The 27,772-nt window shown below is 42.1% G+C and overlaps 1 protein-coding gene across 4 annotated transcripts in view; it reads right to left on the bottom strand.

Moving 5' to 3' along the window:
* The window catches only part of LOC137369137 (small conductance calcium-activated potassium channel protein 2-like), a 151,797-nt gene extending 124,390 nt beyond the window's left edge, over window positions 1-27,407 (bottom strand). For 3 of the 4 annotated variants that reach the window (XM_068029857.1, XM_068029856.1, XM_068029858.1), the window contains exons 1-2: window positions 26,467-27,407; window positions 26,089-26,184 (exon numbers count right to left, since the gene is read on the bottom strand). In XM_068029857.1, the coding sequence (XP_067885958.1) occupies window positions 26,089-26,184; window positions 26,467-27,369 (999 nt within the window). In that variant the 5' untranslated portion in view covers window positions 27,370-27,407. The remainder of the gene's footprint in view (window positions 1-26,088; window positions 26,185-26,466) is intronic. The other variant, XM_068029855.1, reaches the window with a different exon arrangement.
* Window positions 27,408-27,772: the final 365 nt, after the last annotated feature.

Genomic DNA, 27,772 nt, shown 5'->3' with positions numbered 1-27,772 from the left:
CAGTTTCACTATGTCAAATGGCACAATATAAACTCAAGTTGGTGTTGTTGTTTGTCAGATACAGAATGCACATGCTCTTCCTGAAAAGGCATATCCTACTTTCCTCAATCCAGAAAGAGACCTATGAGGGTGCGCAGTGCCTGAGTTTAACCCACCAAAACTGCACAGTGTATCATCGAGCACTAATAAGTGTCCTGGAGCACTGTCTGGCTCGAGTATCAGATTACTGAATCTGCCAGAGGGCTCATTTGTTTCTGAAGTTTCTGATAAGGCAAATTCATCAATCACACATTTCAAGCAAGCAGTTACACTCAATGTGAGTATAAATGAGAGACAGGGCTATAATACCAATGCCAATTCTCCAACTCACCCTCCTGTCGAGTGTAACTCCCAACTGGAAGCACGGGATCAATAAATTTAACCTCAGATCTCATTACTACCTAAATAGTGAGGTTACAGACTACATGCCTGTAATTTTACCTGAACTTTCTTTATTATATGGAAAGATTCATAATTATGATTACTGATTTACAAAGAACACCAGCAGGTATTTACTATATTTGAAAATGTTGTATTAAAATTTTCCAGTATACAACTTTCAGGTTAACAAGGTAATGAACATGAATGCACATTAGATATCACATCATCCAAGAGATTTCCAAATTGACAAATTAAGCAAACTTGATAAGAAATGTATAAGAGAAATGGAGAAAAACACAATAAAGTAAAAAATGATAGATCTGTGAAACATGTGATTATTCCTGACAGAATCGAGTGAAAATGCAATTCTATTGATACATACTTAGCAAATTTATGAACAAACCAGTTGGAGATTAAACACAAGCTGCATTTTTGGATTCTGAGGAAGAAGTCTACAGTATCATCAGCCTTCCAGCCCTGCCTTGGGGTGTTAGAATGTTTCAAACTATTGACTGTGCTTTCAGGAAAATAATAAAATTAAAGGCTGTTCCAGATTTCAAATGAATTGTAATACAAAAGCAAAATACTGTGTATGCTGAAAATCTGAAATAAAACAGAAAATGCAGGAAACACACAGTAGCAGAGTCAGCATCTGTAAGGAAAAGAGAGAGAGATTTATAACCAACAAAGTTAACCTGTCAGCTTTAACCTGCCTTTATAGGTACTGACAGACCAGCCGTGTACTTCCAGCAGTTTTTGTTTCGTATTGATTTTAAGTTAAGCAAATTCAATGCATCATTGAGGAACAGGACTATTTTTTATTCATTCATGGGATGTGGGCATCGCTGACTAGGCCAGCATTTATTGCCCATCCCTAATTGCCCTCGAGAAGGTGGTGGTGAGCTGCCTTCTTGAAACGTTGCAGTCCTTGGGGTGTAAATACACCAACGGTGCTGTTAGGAAGGGAGGGAGTTGCAGGATTTTGACCCAGTGACAGTGAAGGAATGGCAATATAGTTCCAAATCAGGATGGTATATTGCTTGGAGGGGAACTTGCAGGTGGTGGTGCTCCCATGCATCTGCTGCCCTTGTCCTTTTAGGTGGAAGTAGTCATGGGTTTTGAAGGCGCCGTCAAAGGAGCCTTGATGAGCTACTGCAGTGCATCTTGTAGATGGTCCACACTGCTACCACCATGCGTTGGTGGTAAAAGGAGTGAATGGGGTGCCAATCAAGCGGGCAGCTTTGTCCTGGATGGTGTCGAGCTTCTTGAGTGTTGTAGAGCTGCAGTCGCCCAGGCAAGTGGAAAGTAGTCCATCACACTCCTGCCTTTGCCTTGTAGATGGTGGACAGGCATTGGGGAGTCAGGATGGAATTTACTCGCTGCAGAATTCCTAGCCTCTGACCTGCTCTTGTAGCCACACTGTTTATGCGGCTGGTCCAGTTCAGTTTCCGGTCAATGGTAACCCCTAGAATGTTGACAGTGGGAGATTCAGTGATGGTAATGCCACTGAACGTCAAAGGGAGATTGTTAGATTCTCTCATGTTTGAGATGGTCATTGCCTGGCACTTGTGTGTCATGAACGTCACCTGCCACTTATCAGTCCAAACCTGGATTTTGTCCAGATCTTGCTGCATATGGACATGCACTGCTTCAGAATCTGAGGAGTCGCGAATGATGTTGAACATTGTGCAATCATCAGCAAACATCCCCACCTCTGACCTTATGATGGAGGGAAGGTCATTGATGAAGCAGCTGAAGAAGGTTGGGCCTAGGACACTACCCTGAGGAACTCCTGCAGTGATGTCCTGGAGCTCAGATGGTTGACCTCCAACAACCACAACCATCTTCCTTTGCGCGAGGTATAACTCCAACCAGTGGAGAGTTTTCCCCCGATTCCCATTGACTCCAATTTTGCTAGGGTTCCTTGATGTCATAGTTGGTCAAATGCCGCCTTGATGTCAAGAGCAGTCACCCTCACCTCATCTTTGGAGTTCAGGTCTTCTGTCCATATTTGGACCAAGGCTGGAATGAGGTGGAGTGCATCATAGACCCAGTTTCAAAGGACACATGCACCTTTCCATCTGTCCTCCCAAATGATTTGGAATAGCTTTATACACAGCCAGTTAGCATTAAACAATTGGAAGTAATCAACTAAAATACATAGCTACAAATAAAGAACTTTCACTTACTGATAAATTAGATAGCCAAATAATGCCGCGAGAATCATTTCAAAGAATTATCAACAGCATTTCACGAGCATATTAAGATCCGTGGATTTAAATTTCATGCCCTTTGAAGCAGCATACTAATGGTTGGGGTGACTCTTGGCACAAGGGAAGTTTGAATCTGCTAGTTTAACTGAAAACATCTTGTACAGGAGGCAGACATTCCTTTTAGATCTTTAACCTGTCATGGTTCTGTAGTTTTTTTTTTCTCTGGGGAATATGCAGTTTGCCTTTAAGGCTTGCAAAAGATCAGTATTATTTTAAGAACCAGCAAGCCTCAGGGGTTATAGGAAGGTGTATTTTTGTTGCCTTGGATACAGCCTTTTGGAGACTGCAATTCAAAGGGCACATTCTCTTTGCCATAGATACAGCCACTGGGAGTAAGCATCAAATGATACATTTGTTACAATTCAATTTTGAACTGGTTTTTTAGTTGAAGACAGTTTATTCTAACAGAACACATACACACACACACACACACACACAGCCAGCTGTGGTGTTTAGCACCTGGAAAAAGAGCTCTCAGCCTTTTAAACTGAAGGAATAGAATTTTAGTCTGTTTAATTATTATCTCTCGAAATTCTAAAAAAAAAGTCTAGCCTAAACATCTGGTAATTTAAACTGACGGAAGGGAAGTTACACTGTGACAATCCTTTTTCCTCAAAAACTCTAAAGTCAGATTGATTCGAAGTGTTCGCAAGTTGTTAATTGTTGAAATTCATCGCTGAAGAAGGAAGCATCACTTACTGCTGAAGTTAGACTACGGACTGTTCTACTGTGGAAGAACCTTTTTTCCCCATCGGACAGTTGTGAGAACTTCAAGCAACATTGGACTGTAAATTTGGAAGGTCTCTAAGTTTTTCTATTTTAAATGTTGTTGATATCTCTTTCAGGGGTTAATAGCTGGTACAATTTGGCTAGGTTTTATTTAATTTGGAAAGTTTCAATGATATGTTAGGCGATCTGTGGAGCGACGGGATTGAATTTCTCCCACCACAATCAGAATCGTAGATTTTGATTGGGGGCTTTGACTGGAGCAGTTGGTCGTAACAAACCCAAAACAAAGCAAATTAAAAACATAAAATGAGCTGGTATTTTTTGATTGTCAATAATTTATAATTATATAAATAAATTTCTTTAGAGACCCTATATAATCTAATAAACACTATAAGAAAAATTTATAGTCACTTAAACTGCATGGTTTTCGTCTATCGTAAGAATAAAGTATTGTTTCAATCATATGCATTGTGGTGCAGAAATACATACTTCAGAACATATTTCTTGCTGTAATCTTACATCAACTGTGAGTCACCACAGAAATAATCTTAATATCTGATAGATCCTTAACTTTGTTGTCTGATGGAAATCCTAACATCTGAAGCTATCAAACAAAACATAAATATTTAGTTACTTGATACAGCTACTAAGCAAGAACCACAGCAATGTGCCATTTTATTTTTTGTATGGTATACAGTCCTGGATGCACTGACTCTGCTTTGGATTTGGCTCTTTTTTGTATTCTAAACAGTTTTTCCAATGTTCCATTGATAACGGATTGAACTTCAAATACTGTTTGCAATAGTAAATATATAGATATCAAAATGACATTACAGCATCACATGAACAGCATGTTCACTCTTCAGCACTAACTATTGTAAAACAACTGCAGATTATTTTCAGCTTGAAGACTTCCAGTTAGAGATACATATTACCCCACAACAGTAAATATTTCAGTTCCTCTTGTAAGCCTAAGGATAGCTATATAACATTGCAAAAGTTTATTTAAAGCTTCCAGCCCTATTTTCCTGGGATGTTTATATAAATATGCAAAACCTGTTATTAGAAATCAGAAACATATTTATATATGTGTGTTTATATTAGAGCTTGGAATATATAGAAGATTAGGTTACTGCTGTAATTTGTAATTGATGTTTTACTGAAAACTGTTTAAGTTACATTTTTCTCAAAACAAGCTAGTGGAATGATTATGCTTGGGTGATGACAGTCAGCCCCAAAAGGGGTCATAGCTCAGTAAATATGTGAATAAATAGCCACACTAGAAAACGGTGGTAGGATTTTCAGTTAACCTTCCCTAATTATGATCTTTGCTGAAATGACGAAGTTAATTAGTGTGTGGAAGTAGAATAGAAGTTACATAAGTTAATCACCCTATGGTTCAATAGTCTGATAAGAATTAGAACAGTTAGACTGGATAGCTGTTATGAACAGGTTAACAGGCCTCATGAACATCACTAAGCAAAAATAATGGATAACATGCAAATACGAACAAAGAACAGTACAGCACAGGAACAGGCCATTCGGCCCTCCAAGCCTGCGCCGATCTTGATGCCTGCCGAAACTAAAACCTTCTGCACTTCTGGGGACCGTATCCCTCTATTCCCATCCTATTCATGTATTTGTCAAGATGCCTCTTAAACGTCGCTATCGTACCTGCTTCCATCACCTCCCCCGGCAGCAAGTTCCAGGCACTCACCACCCTCTCTGTAAAGAACTTGCCTCGCACATACCCTCTAAACTTTGCCCCTCTCACCTTAAACCTATGTCCCCTAGTAACTGACTCTTCCACCCTGGGAAAAAGCTTCTGACTATCCATTCTGTCCATGCCGCTCATAACTTTGTAAACCTCTATCATGTCGCCCCTCCACCTCCGTCGTTCCAATGAAAACAATCCGAGTTTTTCCAACCTCTCCTCATAGCTAATGCCCTCCAGACCAGGCAACATCCTGGTAAACCTCCTCTGTACCCTCTCCAAAGCCTCCACGTCCTTCTGGTAGTGTGGCGACCAGAATTGCACGCAATATTCTAAGTGTGGCTTAACTAAAATTCTGTACAGCTGCAGCATGACTTGCCAATTCTTATACTTTATGCCCCGACCGATGAAGGCAAGCATGCCGTATGCCTTCTTGTCTACCTTATCCATCTGCGTTGCCACTTTCAGTGACTTGTGGACCTGTACGCCCAGATCTCTCTGCCTGTCAATACTCCTAAGAGTTCTGCCATTTACTGTATACTTCCCACCTGCATTAGACCTTCCAAAATGCATTACCTCACATTTGTCCAAATTAAACTCCATCTGCCATTTCTCCGCCCAAGTTTCCAACTGATCGATATCCTGCTGTATCCTCTGACAATCCTCAACACTATCCGCAACTCCACCAACCTTTGTGTCGTCCGCAAACTTACTAATCAGACCAGCGACATTTTCCTCCAAATCATTTATATATACTACAAACAGCAAAGGTCCCAGCACTGATCCCTGCAGAACACCACTAGTCACATCCCTCCATTCAGAACAGCACCCTTCCACTGCTACCCTCTGTCTTCTATGACTGAGCCAGTTCTGTATCCATCTTGCCAGCTCACCTCTGATCCCGTGTGACTTCACCTTTTGTACCAGTCTGCCATGAGGGACCTTGTCAAAGGCTTTACTGAAGTCCATATGGATAACATCCACTGCCCTTCCTTCATCAATCATCTTTGTAACTTCCTCAAAAAACAGTCACTTCCTCAAAAAATTCAGTCAAATTAGTGAGACAGGACCTCCCCTTCACAAAACCATGTTGCCTCTCGCTAATAAGTTCGTTTGTTTCCAAATGGGAGTAAATCCTGTCCCGAAGAAGCCTCTCTAATAATTTCCCTACCACTGACGTAAGGCTCAACAGCCTATAATTTCCTAGATTATCCTTGCTACCCTTCTTAAACAAAGGAACAACATTGGCTATTCTCCAGTCCTCTGGGACCTCACCTGTAGCCAATGAGGATGCAAATATTTCTGTCAAGGCCCCAGCAATTTCTTCCCTTGCCTCCCTCAGTATTCTGGGGTAGATCCCATCAGGCCCTGGGGACTTATCTACCTTAATGCTTTACAAGACACCCAACACCTCCTCCTTTTTGATAATGAGATGACTGAGACTATCTACACTCCCTTCCCTAGGCTCATCATCCACCAAGTCCTTCTCTTTGGTAAATACTGATGCAAAGTACTCATTAAGTACCTCGCCCATTTCCTCTGGCTCCACACGTAGATTCCCTTCTCTGTCCTTGAGTGGGCCAACCCTTTCCCTAGTTACCCTCTTGCTCTATATATACGTATAAAAAGCCTTGGGATTTTCCTTAATCCTGTTTGCCAATGACTTTTCATGACCCCTTTTAGCCCTCCTGACTCCTTGCTTAAGTTCCTTCCTACTGTCTTTATATTCCTCAAGGGATTCATCTGTTCCTAGCCTTCCAGCCCTTACGAATGCTTCCTTTTTCTTTTTGACGAGGCTCACAATATCCCGCGTTATCCAAGGTTCCCGAAACTTGCCAAACTTATCCTTCTTCCTCACAGGAACATGCTGGTCCTGGATTCTAATCAACTGACTTTTGAAAGACTCCCACATGTCAGTGAACGTCCCCTCTTCTGACCTTATTATGGAGGGAAGATCATTGATAAAACAGCTGAAGATGGTTGGGCCTAGGACACTGCACTGAAGAACTCCTGCAGTGATGTCCTGCTACTGAGATGATTGACCTCCAACAACCACAACCATTTTCCTTTGTGTTAGGTATGAGTTTTCCCCTGATTCCCATTGGCTCCAGTTTTGCTCGGGCTCCTTGCTGCCATACTTGATCAAATGTTAAGGGCAGTCACTCTAACCTTACCTCTTGAGTTCAGCTTTTTTGTCCATGTTTGGACCAAGGCTGTAATGAGGTCAGGAACTGAATGGCCCTGGTGGAACCCAAACTGAGCATCAGTGATCAGGTTATTGCTGAGTAAGTGCCAGTTGATGGGACTGTTGACGACATCTTCCATCACTTTGCTGATGTTCGAAAATAGACTGATGGGGTGGGAATTGGCTGGGTTGGGTTTGTTCTGCTTTTTGTGTAAAGGACATACCTAGAACCATAAAAAAGTTGCGGCACAGAAGGAGGCCATTCAGCCCATCGTATCTGCCCCAGATGAATAAACTCGCCGCCCATTCTAATCCCACCTTCCAGCACCTGGTCCGTAGCCTTGCAGATTACAGCACTGCAGGTCGAGGTACCTTTTAAATGAGTTGAGGGTTTCTGTCACCACCATCAATCCGGGCAGCGAATTCCAGCCACCCACCACCCTCTGGGTGAAAAGTTTTTCCTCATGTCCTCTCTAATCTTTCGACCAATCACCTTAAATTAGTGATCCCTGGTAATTGACCTCTCCACTAGGGGAAATAGGTCCTTCCTGTCCATTCTATCTAGGCCCCTCATAATCATGTATATCAATTAAGTCACCCTTCAACCTCCTCTGTTCTAAGGAAAACAGCCATAGCCTATCCAATCGTTCCTTATAGCTACAATTTTCCATTCCTGGCAACATTCTTGTAGATCTCCCCTTTCCTCACTGCAAAGCAATTATGTCCTTCCTGTAATGAGATGACCAGAAGTGTATGCAATCTGTCAGCTGTGGCCAAACCAGCATTTTATACAGTTCCAGCATTACATCCCTGCTTTTTTATTCAATACCTCAGCCAATAAAGGAAAGCATTCCATATGTCTTCTTCACCACTATCTACCTGTCCTGTCACTTTCAGGGACCTGTGGGCATGCACTCCAAGGTCTCTCACTTCTTCTACCTCTCTCAATATCCCTCCGTTTATTGTACATTCCCTTGCTTTGTTTGCCTTCCCCAAACACATTACCTCACACTTCTCCGGATTGAATTCCATTTGCCACTTCTCCGCTCACTCAACCAAACCATTGACATCATTATGGAGTATATTGCTATCCTCTTCACTATCAACTACATGGCCTATTTTTGTGTCATCTGCAAATTTCCCAATCATGCCTTCCACATTTAAGTCCAAATCATTAATATATACCATAAAGAGACCCAACACTGAGCCCTGTGGAATGCCACTGGAATCCACTTTTCATTTGCAAAAAACGTCTGTTGACCATTACCCTTTGTTTCCTGTCACTCAGTCAATTTTGGATCCAACTTGCCACATTCCCCTGTATCCCATGGGTTTTTACTTTGCTTACTGGTCTGTCATGTGGACCATGTCAAATCCCTTACTAAAAGCCATGTAGACAACATCCACTACACTACCCTCACCAATCCTCCTTGTTATTTCCTCAAAAAATTCAATTAAGTTAGTAAAACATGACCTTCCCTTAACAAATCCATGCTGACTATCCCTGATTAATCCGTGCCGTTCTAAGTGACAGTTTATTGTATCTCTCAGAATTGATTCTAATAATTTGCCCACCACCGAGGTCAGACTGACCTGCCTATTGTTATTTGGCCTATCCCTTGTACCTTTTCTTAATCAATGGTACAACGTTCACAGACCTCCAATCCTCTGGTACCTTACCTGTATCTAGTGAGGAATTAAACATGATCCTCAGAGCATCCGCTATTTCCTCCCTTGCTTCCTTTAACTGCCTTGGATACAATCCATCCGGCCCTGGTGATTTATCCACTTTCAAGGATGTCAGACCTCTCGTACGTCCTCTCTCATTATGCTTATCGTATCTAATATTTCACAATCCTCCTCTTTAACTACAATGTCTGCATCATCCCTCTCCTTTGTGAAGACAGAGACAAAAAACTCATTAAGAACCCTGCTCACATCTTCTGCATCCACACATAAGTTCCCTTGTACATCTCCGATAGGCCCTATCCTTGCCTTAGTTATCCTCTTACTCTTAATGTACTGATAAAACATCTTTGGGTTTCCCTTGATTTTACCTGCCAATATTTTTTCATGTCCTCTCTTTGCTTTTCTAATTTCCATTTTTACTTCACCCTTGCACTTTCTGTACTCCACTAGGCTTTCTAAAGTATGAAGCTTTTTGTGACTGTCATAAGCTTTCTTTTTCTGCTTTATCTTAACCTGTATGCTTCTAGATAATCAGGAGGCTCTAGATTTGGCAGTATCACCCTTTTTCTTTCTGGGGACATGTCTGCACTGTGCCCATTGTCATGCTAGGCCCCCACCTGCCAAGAATGAGGCACATTAATTTTGTCATGAACATTGATTTTAAACTGTTACTGGAGTGAAGAAAGCAATTGTTAAACAGATCAGCCTTGGCCGGAAAATACATTTGCATATTAACAGATGGTGATTGAAAGGACAAAGGACCATTCTCTGACACATTCAACCCACAATGGACGTTGATCACCCGGTATTGTGTATAAGAGGAACATTCCAGAGTCTGCTGTAATCCAAGACATGGTCAGACCAGTTAGTTACATGACTAACCTGCTTGGCAACCTGGATTTTTCTGAATTGTACAGTTTGAACTCAGAAAGACTGTTTGCTCCTGAATTGAGAAGATCTTTCCTGTCTGCTCCCATCTCTTTCTCACAAGCCTCTGATTCCACTGAAGACACATGAACCCCAAGAGAGAAAAGTCTCCTACAGTGAACAAGGATTAAGAATACTACTGGGTCCCAACGAAAAGCAAGATCTACCTACAATCAAGGATTCTACAGTGAGCTCGAAGAACTGTAACAAAAACTCTTCAGATATTGCCTCAAACGTTTCCACTTTATTTTTCTTCTGTTCTTTTCTGTGTCTATTTGCATGTGTGTATCACGTATGCAAGCCAGTGTGGGGCGTGGTTTGTATCCAAAGGCGTTAACTGAATTAGAGTTTAAGTTTAGTAAATTTCAACTTTTCTTCTTCAAACCCAAGAAAGCCTGTTTGTGCTCATTTCTCTGCCTTATAATTGGAAAGCGGTGAACAAGGATTCACGAAGGAGGAGCTAAAAACAGTGTGTTTAAAATTAAACCCTGTTACAGTAAGACCAGGTGAAGGCTGAAAGGGAACCCTAGACCTCTTTCTCACCTGGTCGTAACACCAGAGTATCTCACTTTTGAATGCCTCCCAGTGGTTTGCCACTCATTTTCCTTCAAATACATGTATCCATTCCGCTTCCGCCAGATCACTTCTCAGCTTCATAAAATTTGCCTTCCCCCAATTTAGAACTTTTATTCCTGTTCTATCTCTGTCCTTTTCCATAATAATGTTAAATCTAACTATTATGGTCACAATCTACAAAATGGTCACCCACTGCTACTTCATCCACTTGTCCAGCTTCATTTCCTAAAGCTAAATCTAGAATTGTGCCCCCTCTCGAAGGGCTTGTTACATATGGCTAAAAAAGTTCTCTTGAATGCAGTTCAAGGATTTTGTGTCCTCTGTGCCCTTCACACTGTTTGTGGCAATTTTCCACATTGTCAGGTAGATGCCAGTGTCGTAGCTGTACTGGAACAGCTTGGCGAGGGGTACAGCCAGTTCTGGAGCACAAATCTTCAGTACTATTGCTAAACCATTTTATATTAGAAGAAAATAATTTAGGCATAAGATTCATGTGCATTCACTGATCTGCTGTCAGGTCCTCCAGTCTAAATCTTAGGAGTTGACCTCCCTGGCCACCTGCTCGCACTTCCTTCTGAGGGTGATCCTTGAGGGCTTCTTAATACCCCAATGGGACAATCTCTCCTCCTTCCCATGTGCACTACTGATGCCTCCAGTGCCGCATCCAGCACTATAAATCTCTCTGTATACCCTGCTGTTTCCAAGAATTTCCATTGCAACAATCTTTTTGTCCAGCTTCCTTTTAAAGGGCAGACTGCGTTTAAACTTACCTCTTTCTTGTTTAAACTCAAGAAAATATGTCCGATTGGTTCTTACAGGATCCTTCTTCTTCTTTGGCCTCCTTGTCTCGCGAGACAATGGGTAAGCATCTGGAGGTGGTCAGTGGTTTGTGAAGCAGCGCCTGGAGTGGCTATAAAGGCCAATTCTAGAGTTACTGGCTCTTCTACAGGTGCTGCAGAAAAATTTGTTTGTCGGGGCTGTTACACAGTTGGCTCTCCCCTTGCGCTTTTGTCTTTTTTCCTGCCAACTGCTAAGTCTCTTCGACTCGCCACACTTTAGCCCCGCCTTTATGGCTGCCCACCAGCTCTGACGAACGCTGGCAACTGACTCCCACGACTTGTGATCAATGTCACACGATTTCATGTCGCGTTTGCAGACGTCTTTAAAGCGGAGACATGGACGGCCGGTGGGTCTGATACCAGTGGCGAGCTCGCTGTACAATGTGCCTTGGGGATCCTGCCATCTTCCATGCGGCTCACATGGCCAAGCCATCTCAAGCGCCGCTGACTCAGTAGTGTGTATAAGCTGGGGATGTTGGCCGCCTCGAGGACTTCTGTGTTGGAGATACGGTCCTGCCACCTGATGCCAAGTATTCTCCGGAGGCAGCAAAGATGGAATGAATTGAGACGTCGCTCTTGGCTGACATACGTTGTCCAGGCCTCGCTGCCATAGAGCAACGTACTGAGGACACAGGCTTGATACACTCGGACTTTTGTGTTCCGTGTCAGTGCGCCATTTTCCCACACTCTCTTGGCCAGTCTGGACATAGCAGTGGAAGCCTTTCCCATGCGCTTGTTGATTTCTGCATTTAGAGACAGGTTACTGGTGATAGTTGAGCCTAGGTAGGTGAACTCTTGAACCACTTCCAGAGCGTGGTCACCAATATTGATGGATGGAGCATTTCTGATGTCCTGCTCCATGATGTTCATTTTCCTGAGACTGATGGTTAGGCCAAATTCATTGTAGGCAGCCGCAAACCTGTCGATGAGACTCTGCAGACACTCTTCAGTGTGAGATGTTAAAGCAGCATCGTCAGCAAAGAGGAGTTCTCTGATGAGGACTTTCCGTACTTTGGATTTCGCTCTTAGACGGACAAGGTTGAACAACCTGCCCCCTGATCTTGTGTGCACGAAAATTCCTTCTTCAGATGACTTGAACTCTTGTGAAAGCAGCAGGGAGAAGAAAATCCCAAAAAGTGTGGGTGCGAGAACACAACCCTGTTTCACGCCACTCAGGATAGGAAAGGGGTCTGATAAGGAGCCGTCATGTTGAATTGTGCCTTTCATATTGTCATGGAATGAGATGATACTTAGTAGCTTTGGTGGACATCCAATCTTTTCTAGTAGTCTGAAGAGACCACGTCTGCTGACAAGGTCAAAGGCTTTGGTGAGATCAATGAAAGCAATGTAGAGGGGCATCTGTTGTTCACGGCATTTCTCCTGTATCTGACGAAGGGAGAACAGCATGTCAACGGTCGATCTCTCTGCACGAAAGCCACACTGTGCCTCAGGGTAGACGTGCTCGGCCAGCTTCTGGAGCCTGTTTAGAGCGACTCGAGCAAAGACTTTCCCCACTATGCTGAGCAGGGAGATTCCACGGTAGTTGTTGCAGTCACCGCGGTCACCTTTGTTTTTATAGAGGGTGATGATATTGGCATCGTGCATGTCCTGAGGTACTGCTCCCTTGTCCCAGCACAGGCAAAGCAGTTCATGTAGTGCTGAGAGTATCGCAGGCTTGGCACTCTTGATTATTTCAGAGGTAATGCTGTCCTTCCCAAGGAATAAACCTTGTCAAATAAGAGACAGGGCAAGAGGGGCGACTGTATCCCACCTCAGCTTGGCCGTAACACACGATTTTGGTAAACAACAAATATACAACGGAGACGATATTAACCATCCTACAAAGGGCAGGAAAAGGTCAGAGCGGGGTTGAAAAATTAAATTGTGAAATGAGACTCCAGCTTGCCACATCCGTGCCCAAAGCCATTTATACGGCATCGGGTTGCATGCATATCAATATCCTGCCATGTATAGATAGGACCATTGATTATAATATTCAAATCAAGCTCCCATGGTGCAGTTGGGAGCCCAATTTAAATTTACCGGGGCTCGGAAAACACGGCAGCAAACAGCAACTGGATCAAGCAGATAAGTGCTTTCAGCCAGAAAGAGCAGGACTGCACCCCCTGCCTCTAAAGCAAACCTTCTGCTGATCATGGCTTCTCCTCACTGCCACGATGGATGTTCTTACTGGATTTCTATCAAATCAGTCTTTTCTTTGCAACTTCCATTGGACGTACAAATATTTTTTAATTTTAAAACGTCCCTGGTGTGGTCAAAGGAAATGGCTGCATTAAAAATTATGTACTTAAAAATGGCATAGTAGTTCAGTTTATTAGCAGCATAGCTGTTTTAATGAAATTTATCTATTATAAGTTGGTCAAATAAAATGATGGTAAAATGAACATAAGGCAAAGAGTGTTCAACTTTCACTTATTGCAAGAGCATACAAATTTTCCTTTTCTAATTTGTAAGGGCTGGAAGGCTAGGAACAGATGAAGCACTTGAGGAATATAAAGACAGTAGGAAGGAACTTAAGCAAGGAGTTAGGAGGGCTAAAAGGGGTCATGAAAAGTCATTGGCAAACAGGATTAAGGAAAATCCCAAGGCTTATTATACATAAATAAAGAGCAAGAGGGTTACCAGGAAAAGGGTTGGCCCACTCAAGGACAGAGATGGGAATCTATGCGTGGAGCCAGAGGTAATGGGCGAGGTGCTAAATGAGTACTTTGCATCAGTATTCACCAAGGAGAAGGACTTGGTGGATGATGAGCCTAGGGAAGGGAGTGCAGATAGTCTCAGTCATCTCATTATCAAAAAGGAGGAGGTGTTGGGTGGCTTGCAAAACATTAAGGTAGATAAGTCCCCAGGGCCTGATGGGATCTACCCGAGAATACTGAGGGAGGCAAGGGAAGAAATTGCTGGGGCCTTGACAGAAATCTTTGCATCCTCATTGGCTACAGATGAGGTCCCAGAGGACTGGAGAATAGCCAATGTTGTTCCTTTGTTTAAGAAGGGTGGTAAGGATAATCCAGGAAATTATAGGCCGGTGAGCCTTACGTCAGTGGTAGGGAAACTATTAGACAGGATTTACTCCCATTTGGAAACAAACGAACTTATTAGCGAGAGACAGCATGGTTTTGTGAAGGGGAGGTCGTGTCTTACTAATTTGATTGAGTTTTTTGAGGAAGTGACGAAGATGATTAATGAGGGAAGGGCGGTGGATGTTGTCTATATGGACTTTAGTAAAGCCTTTGACAAGGTCCGGCATGGCAGACTGGTGCAAAAGGTGAAGTCACTCGGGATTAGAGGAGAGCTGGCAAGATGGATACAGAACTGGCTCAGTCACAGAAGACAGAGGGTAACAGTGGATGGGTGTTTTTCTGAATGGAGGGATGTGACTAGTGGTGTTCCGCAGGGATCAGTGCTGGGACCTTTGCTGTTTGTAGTATATATAAATGATTTGGAGGAAAATGTCGCTGGTCTGATTAGTAAGTTTGCGGACGACACAAAGGTTGGTGGAGTTGCGGATAATGATGAGGATTGTCAGAGGATACAGCAGGATATAGGTCGGTTGGAGACTTGGGCGGAGAAATGGCAGATGGAGTTCAATCTGGAAAAATGTGAGATAATGCAGGTGGGAGGTATACAGTAAATGGCAGAACCCTTAGGAGTATTGACAGGCAGAGAGATCTGGGCGTACAGGTCCACAGGTCACTGAAAGTGGCAACGCAGGTGGATAAGGTAGTCAAGAAGGCATACGGCATGCTTGCCTTCATCGGTCGGGGCATAGAGTATAAAAATTGGCAAGTCATGCTGCAGCTGTACAGAACCTTAGTTAGGCCACACTTAGAATACTGCGTGCAATTCTGGTCGCCACACTACCAGAAGGACGTGGAGGCTTTGGAGAGGGTACAGAGGAGGTTTACCAGGATGTTGCCTGGTCTGGAGGGCATTAGCTATGAGGAGAGGTTGGAAAAACTCGGATTGTTTTCACTGGAACGACGGAGGTGGAGGGGCGACATGATAGAGGTTTACAAAGTTATGAGCGGCTTGGACAGATTGGATAGTCAGAAGCTTTTTCCCAGGGTGGAAGAGTCAGCTACTAGGGGACATAGGTTTAAGGTGCAATGGGCAAAGTTTAGAGGGGATGTGCGAGGCAAGTTTTTTTACACAGAGGGTGGTGAGTGCCTGGAACTTGCTGCCGGGGGAGGTGGTGGAAGCAGATACGATAGCGACGTTTAAGAGACATCTTGACAAATATATGAATAGGAAGGGAATAGAGGGATCTGGGCCCCGGAAGTGCAGAAGGTGTTAGTTTCAGCAGGCATCAAGATCGGCGCAGGCTTGGAGGGCCGAATGGCCTGTTCCTGTGCTGTACTGTTCTTTGTTCTTTGTTCTAATGTCCAAATGGTTCACCTGCACATACATGGCCATGGTCAACACTGCACCAGAATCTGCAGATCCAAGCTATCGTAAATTATTGAAGTACTTTTGTATTAGGATCATGAGACGTTAATGTAGCTTTTAGCATTTGATGGAATACAATGCAGTGAATAAAGCAGATCACCTCAAGAGACTGAATACCAAGTTAAATTGGGATGTTCTTTTTGCCTCATTAATTAGTGATACATCTCAACTTTAAATCCCATTCAAAGAAAAGGTTTCCAATCACTGATGTGATAAATTCATAGAAATGTCTTCATGAAAGAGGGCATTCAGCCCATTATCCTGCCACATCCATGTCTATTGCCAATGCCACATCAGGGCTGTCCACTCTAAACCTATTTCCCTGCACTTTCCCTATATCCTTTAACATATTTCGTCTTCAGTTTCCTCTTAATAATGTCACTTAAGTTAATACATTCTATTTTCTAATTAACCTCTGACTTTATTTTTGCAGTACTAATCTTTAACTTATACCCCCTTGTTGCAGATTCACCAACCACTAAAAGTAGTGTCATACAGGCCCCCACCTGCCAAGAATGAGGCACATAGATTTTGCCACCTGGACATTACATTTTAAAATTGTTGCTGGGAAGAAAAGGCAGTCTATTACAAGGGGTTGCCAGGCCCCAGACTGGAAAGACATTTTTTGCATACTAGCAGACAGTGTTGGAACAAAGGAATAAAATAAAAGCAAAATACTGTAGATGCTGGAAATCTGAAATAAAAACAAGAAATGCTGGAACCACTCAGCAGGTCTGGCAGCATCTGTGGAAAGAGAAGCAGAGTTAACGTTTCGGGTCAGTGACCCTTCTTCGGAACTAGAAAATATTAGAAAAGTCACAGGTTATAAGCAAGTGAGGTGGGGGTGGGGCAAGAGATAACAAAGGAGGTGTAGATTGGACAAGGCCACATAGCTGACCAAAAGGTCATGGAACAAAAGCAAACAATATGTTAATGGTGTGTTGAAAGACAAAGCATTAGTACAGATTAGGTGTTAACGGACTGAATTTGAACAGCAGCAAGTGCATTTATTTCATTTCATCTTAGTTTGTTCAGTTTGCTTACCCACTGTTTTTTTCAGGTTTGCACTTGCTGCTGTTCAATATTCAGTCCGTTAACACCTAATCTGTACTAATGCTTTGTCTTTCAACACACCATTAACATATTGTTAGCCTTTGCTCCATGACCTTTTGGTCAGCTATGTGGCCTTGTCCAATCTACACCTTCTCCTTTGTTATCTCTTGCCCCACCCCCACCTCACTTGCTTATAACCTGTGACTTTTCTAATATTTGTCAGTTCCGAAGAAGGGTCACTGACCCGAAACGTTAACTCTGCTTCTCTTTTCACAGATGCTGCCAGACCTGCTGAGTGGTTCCAGCATTTCTTGTTTTTATTTGGAACAAAGGAGCCTGTCCCTGCTCCCCAATACACAAAAGAGACCTGGTCAAACCAGTCAGTCACATGACAACCTGCTGGACAACTAGGGGAGTTTTAAATTGTAGAAACAGGGTTAGAACTGAGAAAGCTCTTTGCTCCTGGACTGAGAACATCTCTCTCCTGTCTGCTCTCATCTCATTCTTACCAGCTTCAGAATCCATTGAAGACATATGGACCCCAAGAGAGAAAAGTCTCCTACAGTGAACAAGGTTTAATACTGGGCCCCCCCAAAAAAGCAAGAACTACCTGCAATCAAGGACTCTACAGAGAGCTCAAAGCACAGTAACAAACCCCCTTCAGAGATTGCTTCAAACTTTATTTTTCTTCTGCTCTTTTCTGTCTCTATTTGTATGTGCACATCGTGTATGCATGCTAGCGTGGGGCACGGCATGTATCCATAGGCGTCAACTGAATTAGAGTTTAAGTTTTAATAAATTTCACTTTTCTTCTTTAAAACTTAAGAAAGTCTGTTTGTGCTCATTTCTTTGCCCTATAATTGGAAAGCAGTGAACAAGGATTCACCAAGGGGGAGCTCAAAACACAGTGTGTTTAAAACAATACCCTGTTACAGCAAGACCAGGTGAAGGCTAAAAGGGATCCCTAGACACCTTTCTCACCTGGTCGTAACAGCAGCCACACACTATTTACCTTATAATCCTTTCAAAATTATCACTTTTATTAGATCCTTTCTTAACCATCTCTGCTCCACTCAGTATAGCCTTTTAGAAGTATGTCCTTATTCTATCCTTTCATCTCTGCTATTAACCTAAGCATTCTACATTTCAATTTTCCAAATTTCTAAAATCCTTTCCGCAATGGTATGCCTGAAACCTCACACAGTATTCAAATGCCATGTGCAGATTCATCACTGGTTTGTTGGATTTTGTTCGAATTCAATTATGTCAGCCTTGGCTCAATGGTAGCACTCTCAACTGAGTCTAAACGTTGCGATTTCAAACCCTTCTCCAGCATTTAAGCACATAATCGCAGCAGGCATTCCAGTGCAGTACTGAAGGAATGATGTGTTACAAGATAGGACACTGAAAATAATTTTTAGCTAAACTATGTGAAATGTACTACTTCTGCATCATGTGAATGACAGACAATATGATTTTTTGAATATTTTGATGTTCATATTTTAACAAGTGACATTACGTTTTTTTACATCATATTACAAACTGAAAAACATTTTTGGTTACTAGTTTTCTGATGCAAATATTTATTTATATTCTGATTTAAAATGACCAAACTTGATGTAATGTGCAATTAGTTTTATGAAATGAATAAAATATGAGAAAATATATTTTCCATTAGTATAACAAAGACAAGGAATGCTATCAAAATCATAAACATATTCTGCTAGGCACTCAATCTGAACTGTTAATGAAATAATGGAGCACAAACCCAAATACTTGTCATCTGATCTGTTCAAATCAATGACTAAAAGTTAGGGTTATTTGAGACTTGCTTCCTGAAACACTCATTAAAAAACTTGGCAGAATACATAAACATGTTGGACACAAATATGGAAGGACCAATGTAAACAATGCATGGTAGCAATGCAGCGTGTAGAATGTGGAATACGTAACCAGAACAGTGGGGTACAAGTCTACAAAGATTATGCCGCAGCTTTACAAAGCACTGATCAGATCCCATTTTAAGTACTGCGTACAATTTTGGTCACGATACTTCAAAATGGAAATAAATGCAATGCAAAATTTCCAACTTTAAAGGGAAGGAAAGATGACACCCGAGGCAAAATTATTTTGAAATTTCCTTCAGGAAGGAATATGAGTTAAATGGTGCAGTTGTATTGCCACTTTTTGTTACTGCAAAGTGGTTCTACTTGGAGATCGCACTGTAACTTTGGAGTTAGATTCAAACTGGACCACAGAACACGACACCCGAGATCCATGGTAAGGCCATCCTACACCATGCGAGACCGAATTGCAGCTCCTTTCGGGCGTTAAGCCAGGTTTAAGACAGGGTCTTTTGGACCTCCTGTAAACTTCAGAAACTTGAGCAGAGTATTTTTCTTAAAGCAGTGCTCTCAAAAGAGAGAACTCTGCGCCTGCCTGCTTGCTAGTACAGAATTCTCTCCTGTCAGACGGTATAAGCGTTGTCCACACAGAACCGATTCTGTAGTTATTGCTTTCAGACTAACACAGTATAACTGCCGTCAAAGACAAATATTTATGTCGCCTACAGACAGTTTGCTGTATAATATTCCCAAATACTTCACAATGAAATTAAAGTATTTAGATTGCCAGGCAACCTTCAATGCACCTAAATAGCTTTCTCGCGGGGAAAAAAAACCTTTCAGCCGCCAGCTCTCTCCACCCACCAGCTCTCTCCACCCACACACTGCGGAATGAAGCATGTACCCAGACAGCTTCAAAGAGGCTCCAAATTCCTAGCACTGAGCGAGGAATATTTGTCAATATAACTCACAGATCTCATTACAAATCATCCTCATGGTGACAAGATTCGGGCCGGAGTATGTTGAACATCCAAAATATTGAGAATAGCTCATCACCTTTCCATATTATGTATATAGAAAATGAGTGGAATTCCGGTTAAAGAGTTTGATATTTTCCAGAGCTGCCTCGACTGTTTTATTGCGGCCTCTGTCCACAACATGGGCAATTGTTCTTGTGTTGTGCAGGTTTGTGTGGTGACACTGAATGTTGTTCTGATGAAAGGTCACTGACCTGAAACGTTAACTCTGTTTTTCTCTCCACAGATGCTGCCTGACCTGTTGAGTATTTCCAGCACTTTCTGTTACTGAATGTTGTGTGATTTCCTCACCAGCTAAAGTGGTTTCTAACCGATTTCTTGTGAGTGGTGAAACGTCAGAATTCAGTCATGAATCGCCTGTCACCTCCCCGCCACTCCTTGTCTGTGTGGTGTTCCCTTGCCCAGTAAACTTTCACTAACACCAACTGAAACCTGTTGTGTTCATTGAACATGGACGGTTTCCATCGCTCAGTCCAATAGCGGCTGGCTGCGAAATCGGTTAACAACGGAGACGGGTGCGATTGATAGCGGCTGGACGCTCAGTCCTCAACACTGAACGGATTTGTATCTATTCTAGTAACGTGAAGCGAGGGGTCCAACGAAGGCTGTTCGGTGCAATGTGTCACCGTCTCTCCTCGATCTAATACCCCATTTTATATTGAAAGTCATATGCAAATATATATAATCATATCTAAATGCATTTATTGGTGTTGCCATGTATGTCAATCCGCCCAAATTATTTATTTTGACTATCAATTATGAGCTGAAAGTGTTTTTAAAAATCCTGTGATTGTTCAGTCAAAAGGATATGCTGAAATGTGTGTATCCAGCCTTCCTCTCCCGTACACTTGCAAGTAGCAAAGACCCTGTTCTGCTGTTGTTACTAATGATTCTGTTACAAAGAAAACTAGACAAGAAAAAAAATCGATATTAATCGCTTCCTATGACCGACTGCTATCGTCCGCTCTATTATACAAGAATGCTAATTTGGAAACAAATTTGATCATGCAGATGAAGATGGCACTGCATGACACATACCTGAAAGCACAGTATACCACTGCAAGCACTGTTTGCCGGCTAATTCTGTGCAGTCAGTGCCATTGTAATCATCCGATGAAATGTGAATTACAAACTGCACCCCCAAAACCTATGGCTCCCCCAACAACTGATAGGTCTCAACTGACATGAAGGGAACCTGATCTAATACAGCTACATCAAACCTAACCCCAAACCGGAATTGGATTTTCTAGATTCTGAGCAACATTTTAACTAAAGGCTGTAAAATCTAGTAGGCTGTGACACTTGGAAATTTCCCCACATTTAACCTGCTGTGGCATTCAGTGCCACAATGCAGAATCAATACTCCAGTTCCAGATAGCATGAGTGAATGTTTTCTACTTACACTGTTGAGGAGCTCCATACCAATTTTCTTCTATTGATTTGTCTACTAAAGCTGTCAGTTCCTTACTTGAGTACTATTCCACAGCACCGTATGGTACTCCACCCCAATAGTTATTATTCAGGTGTAAGCCTGACAGTGAGTGACAATGAGCTGCTCAAAGACCCATAATCTTATCTTCACCTTCAGGTCCATTCATGCAGTGGTCAGATACAGACCAAAGTTCCCATCCCTAGCCCAAAGAGACTGAGACCAATGTAAGATTCCAACTGTGCTCAATCAGCACAGATTGGACATCTAACCTCGGAACTTTATGGTCTGTATGGCTTAGCTACACAAGTAATATATTTGTGAAGGCATGTAATGAAAGAACTTTCATTTATATAGCACCTTTCACAACCTCGGGACATCTTAAAGTGTCTTACAGCCAATTAAATACTTTTGAAGAGTATTCACTGTTGTAATGTAGGAAATGCAGCAGCTAATTTGCACACAGCAAGGTCTCAAACAGCAATGTGATAGTGACCAGCGATGTTGATGGAGATATAAATATTAACGAGGATACAGAGGGAAATTCTCCTGTTTTTCTTCAAAATTGTGCCATGGGATCTTTTACGTCCACCTGTAGGCAGACAGGGCCTCAGTTTAACCTCTCACAGTGTAGCTAGCACCAGGGGTGTCAGCCTAGATTTTGTGCTTAAGTGCCTGAACTGGGACTTGACCACATGATCATCTGACATAGCGTTGGGAGCACAACCACTGAGCCACACCTGACACTATGGGTATCCAGAGGTGTTTTTCTAAATAAAGGTTTTTTTCCAAAAGAAATTCAATGCATGTGCATACAGCATGTCCTGTGTCTGTATGAAGCAAACATGTCCATGTATTATTGAGGGAAAAGGTTAATTAAAGCAGTTAGAACAGAGAAGTGGTGCTTTTGGGAAGAACAGGGAGAGAAGCTTAAATGTCCAACCCATTATTAGTTTAGACTGAGACATGTCTCAATCAGTATGGACCAGGCTTCCCTTTGAAATGGATCTGGATACCCAGCACCAATTCTCATAGTAAAATTCAAATCTTTTATATATAGTTCAATGTTGTTGAACTTCAGGATGAATCTGTACTATATACAAAAGAGAAATGTTCAGCAATATTTTAGTGTCAAAGCTTAAGGCAGCTTAAAAATAGGTCAGAGCCTGTGTACCACCAATTTGATATTTAAGTGCTAGCACAAGATCCCCCATCAGAAAATTCATATGAAAGAGAATGTCACTTTTAAAATCAAAACTACAATAAATTGTGATTAACTCTGAACCACTTTCACTTATCAGTGTCATTCTATTGATTTCTTTTAAATATTTTAAACTGCAAATGCTACTGGTTGGAAAATGTCCTTTGTGTGCCACATGTATAAAAATGGCATTTATAAAGAATGCTCTGCAGCACAGGGGAATGGGGCAACATCTGAGGAGCTACTGAGCTCCACTGGATGATGGATTTGATTGAGTACAAAGAGTGGAAAGTGAAATCTTACATCTGCAGGTGCCAATTCTTTCAAATCAATCCTTCAAAATCAGAGCAATGCCCAAGTTCAAACATAAATATTCAAAACCAAATGCAGAAATGGAATGCAAAATGTTAACATTAATCCTGATCATTATAACATTTGAATGTTTGAAAGAGGCTCGGGTTCACATTTAAAAGCTCTTCAGTTATTAACGATTTAGGGCAAATACACTTATCTGGAAGACGGGCAAAGACGCAGGTGCAAATTCCCTTGCAATGGGGTTCTCTAAGCGACAATCCGATGACACGATGTGACCTGGGAATTTGCAATAAATGGGTGCAACCACTTCAATCTCAAAGTGTTATGAAGTCTTCACAGAAGTAATTTATTTAATCTTGCCACAGTGGAGTTAGCCAGCCTGCCCTGCATTGTTGGAGTTAGAATTTGCATCCAAGTGTTCCTAGCTCAATATCATCTCCTTGTCAACTCACCCCTCCCAATACCTTGAACATAGAAGCCCTTTCCTGCATAACCCTCTGGAACACCACCAGTATGGGTCAGGCTTGCTCAAGGTAGGACTGGACTCGGTCACTAGCATGGAGGGTGAAATTACAGCATACTAATCTCTGGTCAGACCTCCTTATATTAGTTGACAGGTCAGGCCACATCAACAGAGAAAGAAACATAGTTAAAGTTTCAAATTGTTGACATTTCATCAAGACCTTTCATGAGTTCTAACGAAATGTCAGTGTTAACTCTGTTTCTCGATCCACAGATGCTACCTGATCTGCTGTGTATTTCCAGCACTTTGTTTATATTTCAAATTTCCAGCATCCATAATATTTTGCCTCTTTATGTCATTGTTTACTCTTCTCCGACCAAATCATCCCAGGTTAGCGCCAATATTTTTAAGGGACACTTATTGATAGTTGCAGGCAGAAACTATGTAATGTTGGTGCTTTGCTGGGAGCCCCACACCCCTCTCCCGGGCTTCCCCCAACCTGGCTTTATTCCCACACATGGGTGCTGCTGACGGCACATATTTAATGATACTAATCACCAGAGAATGCATTTGATGGTAAGCTAATCATTGGAACCATTACAACACAAAGGAACAATGTAACAAAAGCTTCAGTGCCCCCTGTTAGTTATTCCGCTGCAACCGCCTGGTTTATTAAAACAAATAACGCGCGTCTCACTCCACCAGCACAGTAAATAGCCGGTGCTCATTCGCGTCTTTAAAAAATAATCGAACTGCTAAAGTAGGAAGGAATCCAATAGAAGCACGCATCATATCAACACCACAAAGCAAATAGTTTGGTTAAAGCCAGCGCCACAATCGTGAACCGCACTTGCCCTCATCACTTTCACCCTCACTTTAACATATCCTTTATTGCAATTTTAGGTGCTTCCTTCTCTTCCCAAGTCAATACATTTATTTAGATGCTAGGTCCACGCAAACAATTAACAGTTGAACACGAACATTGATTCCATATATCCGTAACAACCCCCGTCACTGTCTGGGATAATCTCACTATCAAATAATTTCTGCTCCATTACCTGAGGTCAGTTATAGTTCCAATGCACATGTTCCTTTTCGAAACCTAACCTGACAGTTTCAATGTAAAGGCACACTGTTAGAATTTTATTTAAAATCTCACCTTCGTGAAGTACTTAATGCAGAAATCTGAATATTAACGGTGCTATTTCTAAAACCGATTTACTAAAGCTTAGAGTCAGTTATACAGCACAGAAGCAGGCCCTTCAGCCCATCGTGTCCGTGCCGGCCATCAAGCACCTATCTATTCTAGTCCCATTTTCCAGCACTTGGCCCATAGCCTTGATTTTGAATTTATAAAAAAGTAACTAAAATAAAGATTTTCATTTTGAATTGGTAGCATTTTCAATGAAAAATAGGTATATTAAGTATGGCTTGACCTAAAACAAAGCTTAGAATCGTGTATTTTTCCACGGTACTTAGCAACATATTATAAATAACAGTACTCTTTTCACAAAATGGAGCGGTTTAGATGCAAACCACCACCTTTACGGAAATGTAGATGGATTGCTCAGACAATTTGCTTCCTTGGACTTCATACAAAATTTGCTTTTATCGTAAAAATGTTGTAAATCGGACACTAATCAATGCCTATCAGCACTTATACAAACCTCCCAAGGTTTAGAAAAAAACAATTACGAAATACCTTAGCCTTTGGACAAAAAGTCTTCTATGAATTATTAAAGCATTATGTAAACATAATTAATCAGCCACGCTTCTTTTGCTTAGTTTAAGTAATCACAGGTACCGTCAGGCAACTGCCATTTGTTAATATGAAGACATTGCCACCTGTAGAATAAAAACATCAAGCAGCACAATAGCTGCAGTAATTCAACTCTTCTCCAACACTACTTGAAATTGCGTATCTGCAAATTATGAATGGAAGATGCTGTTACTTGAGAAAACAGGATTATGGAGTGCATTCTTGGCATGATTTCTTCAAACAATGGACACTGGTTATCTCTAAATACCTCATTCTGCAACGGGTAGATGTTTTATACAGCGCATACCAATTTTTAACTTGAGCAGTCTTTGCAACATGTACATGTTGTTGTGCTTCAAATAGTTTATTTGTATTCGGTGATTGTTTTAGTACTAGAACTTTAGAGGCTTTGAGAAATAACAGCATACTGATTTGTACAATTTCAGCACCTCCAAGACCATCCTAATGAAGTCAGAAATCAATGCCAAGTTTTCCGCTTAACTCTTAAACATCGCTTTAATTTTTTTAAACCAGTAATATTCTGGAATGTTTATGTAAACAAGGGCAGCAAATACATGGGAACACCACCAACTGCAAGTTCCCCTCCAAGCCACACACCATCCTGACTTGGAACTATATCGCCGTTCTTGCACTGTCGCTGGGTCAAAATCCTGGAACTCCCTTCCTCACAGCACTGTGGGTGTACCTACACTACATGGACTGCAGTGGTTCAAGAAGGCAGCTCACCACCACCTACTCAAGGGCAATTCGGGATGGTGAACGAATGTTGACTTTGCCAGCGATGCCCACCTCTCACGATTGAATATAAAAAAAAATCGCCACTGTGCTGTGCCAACCGCTGGAAACAATTGAAAATGTTTTCTAAATAGCAAAAAAAAAGCGATGTCATTACTAATTTTTTTTAAAAAAACGTTTATCTATGTCTTGATAGAAATACTCCCACTGATAAATTTCCCATCGCCCACATTTCCACCTCTTCGACTTTTTTCTTGGTGAACTTTTGTTCAATTCGCACTTGATTATGTATCGTAGTGTACTGATATGCTTTTTGACAGTATTTTTGAAATCACCAGCTGTTCCACACAAGCGATCCAAACACTTACTAACCTTCACCTAAACAGTTACTCAGTAAAAATATAGTTACCTGAATTTCCCGCGCGTGGTATACAATGATCAGACCAAGCAGAATAATCGTAGAAAGGCTAATAAGGCATTTTAGAGCTAATGAATAAAGCGACCCCTGCAATATAGAAGAAATATATTTTGAGTTTTGATGAACATTAGTGGGAAAAACAAACTTAAAGCAAAAGTATGAAACAGTTATATTCATAGCAGAAGTGTGCATGCCACAATGTGAAGTTAAAAACAGATTAACTTTTACACTAAATGGGTAAAGTCAAATTGTTAATTACTGCTAAAGTTCTAAAGCAGATGCACAAATGTTTCACAAGTTGCTGACAAGGCAACTGCATAATAAAAATTCTGTGGCCAGAAAGACCACAGTTATTACATATTTGCTTACCTTCTGATAAGCCCCCCACGCAAGTTCAGTCTCAATGACCATCACTACAATCCCAAACATACCAAAGATCAAGGCATAGTCGCTCAATCGTTTTCTTTTCTCAAACAAAGCTCTTCTATGTCCCAGCTTGTAGCCAATGTTATTGTTTTTCTTTTTGCTCGATTTGCTGTTATTCCCACCGTTTCCTCCTCCCCCAGCACTACCGCTCCCCCCATAAGAAACGACCGTTGTGGAATTGTTTTGTTCCGGCTTGGAGACCACGATCTCCGGGGCTGCTGTGGTGAAGATGGGCTGAAGAGGCTGCGATTCCGAGTCCAGTTCGTGGAGGTTCCTCCTGGACGAACTCAGGTTGCTCAGCGGCCGCATTACGCCGCCGTTATACCTGCAGCTGCTCATGGCTATTTCGGTGAAGGGGTTGCTTTCCCTGCGGTTGCTGCTGGGGCTGGGCTGCCGGCACTGATGATGATGGTGGTGGTGGTGGTGGTGGTATTGGTGAAACTGTCTAGAAGAGCTGGCATGGCTGGCAGAGGAAGGCGAGAACTCGCTCACGTTTAATTGACTGCCCTGTCTGGAGGAGGAGAAAGGGGGAGAATTGGTCCTGAAAGTGACTGGGGAAGAATTCCGCAGAAACAGGTTCTCGCCAGCAGCAGTGACATGCGGGCAGTTACATCTGATCCATTCGTCCTGCTGATTGTTCTGCTGCTGCTGCTCCTGGATCACATTGTGGAACTGCAATGAGGTTTCCATGTCAGAGCTGTTAAAGCCGCAGGAACGGGCCGTGCACCCTGCGCAATGCGTTATGGTACGGATGGGGAAATCCTGGCGCGAAGACGGGCCTATTCCAGCTCCCGTAGAATCCAGGCAACGCGTCCGATTGGTCGGACGAACCAAAACAATCGGCATGACGTAATGTGGAGGAAAAAAGAAGCGCGCGTTCCTGCGGGACTGGGATGGGATTGTGTGTGTTTAAAGCTGCAGTGTCTGCTCTGTGGCTAAGGGATCACTTCATTCATTCTCACTTCTGTGCAATGGGCTGACGGGCAACTTTAAGCCTCAATAAATCGATCACCAAAGTTTCATATGACAGCTTGCACAAGAAAAATCTATCTATTTAATAAAGTATTAATGACTTTTAAAGGAGGGAATGGCCCATTCTCGCTTGTTATAGATTGTGAAGAGACCCAGGAAAATATTTTTTCAGCAAAATTACAAAGGCCAGGTCCAGAAAATGTATCACCCGCAATAGCAACAGAAAAAGCTGCATGGTTGTCCAAAGGAGGAAAGAGTCTGGTAAACGACTGCAACA

This window comes from Heterodontus francisci, chromosome 4 (assembly GCF_036365525.1).
Source record: "Heterodontus francisci isolate sHetFra1 chromosome 4, sHetFra1.hap1, whole genome shotgun sequence".
Taxonomy (NCBI): Eukaryota; Metazoa; Chordata; class Chondrichthyes; order Heterodontiformes; family Heterodontidae; genus Heterodontus; species Heterodontus francisci.
This window is presented reverse-complemented; position numbering and strand designations above follow the sequence as displayed.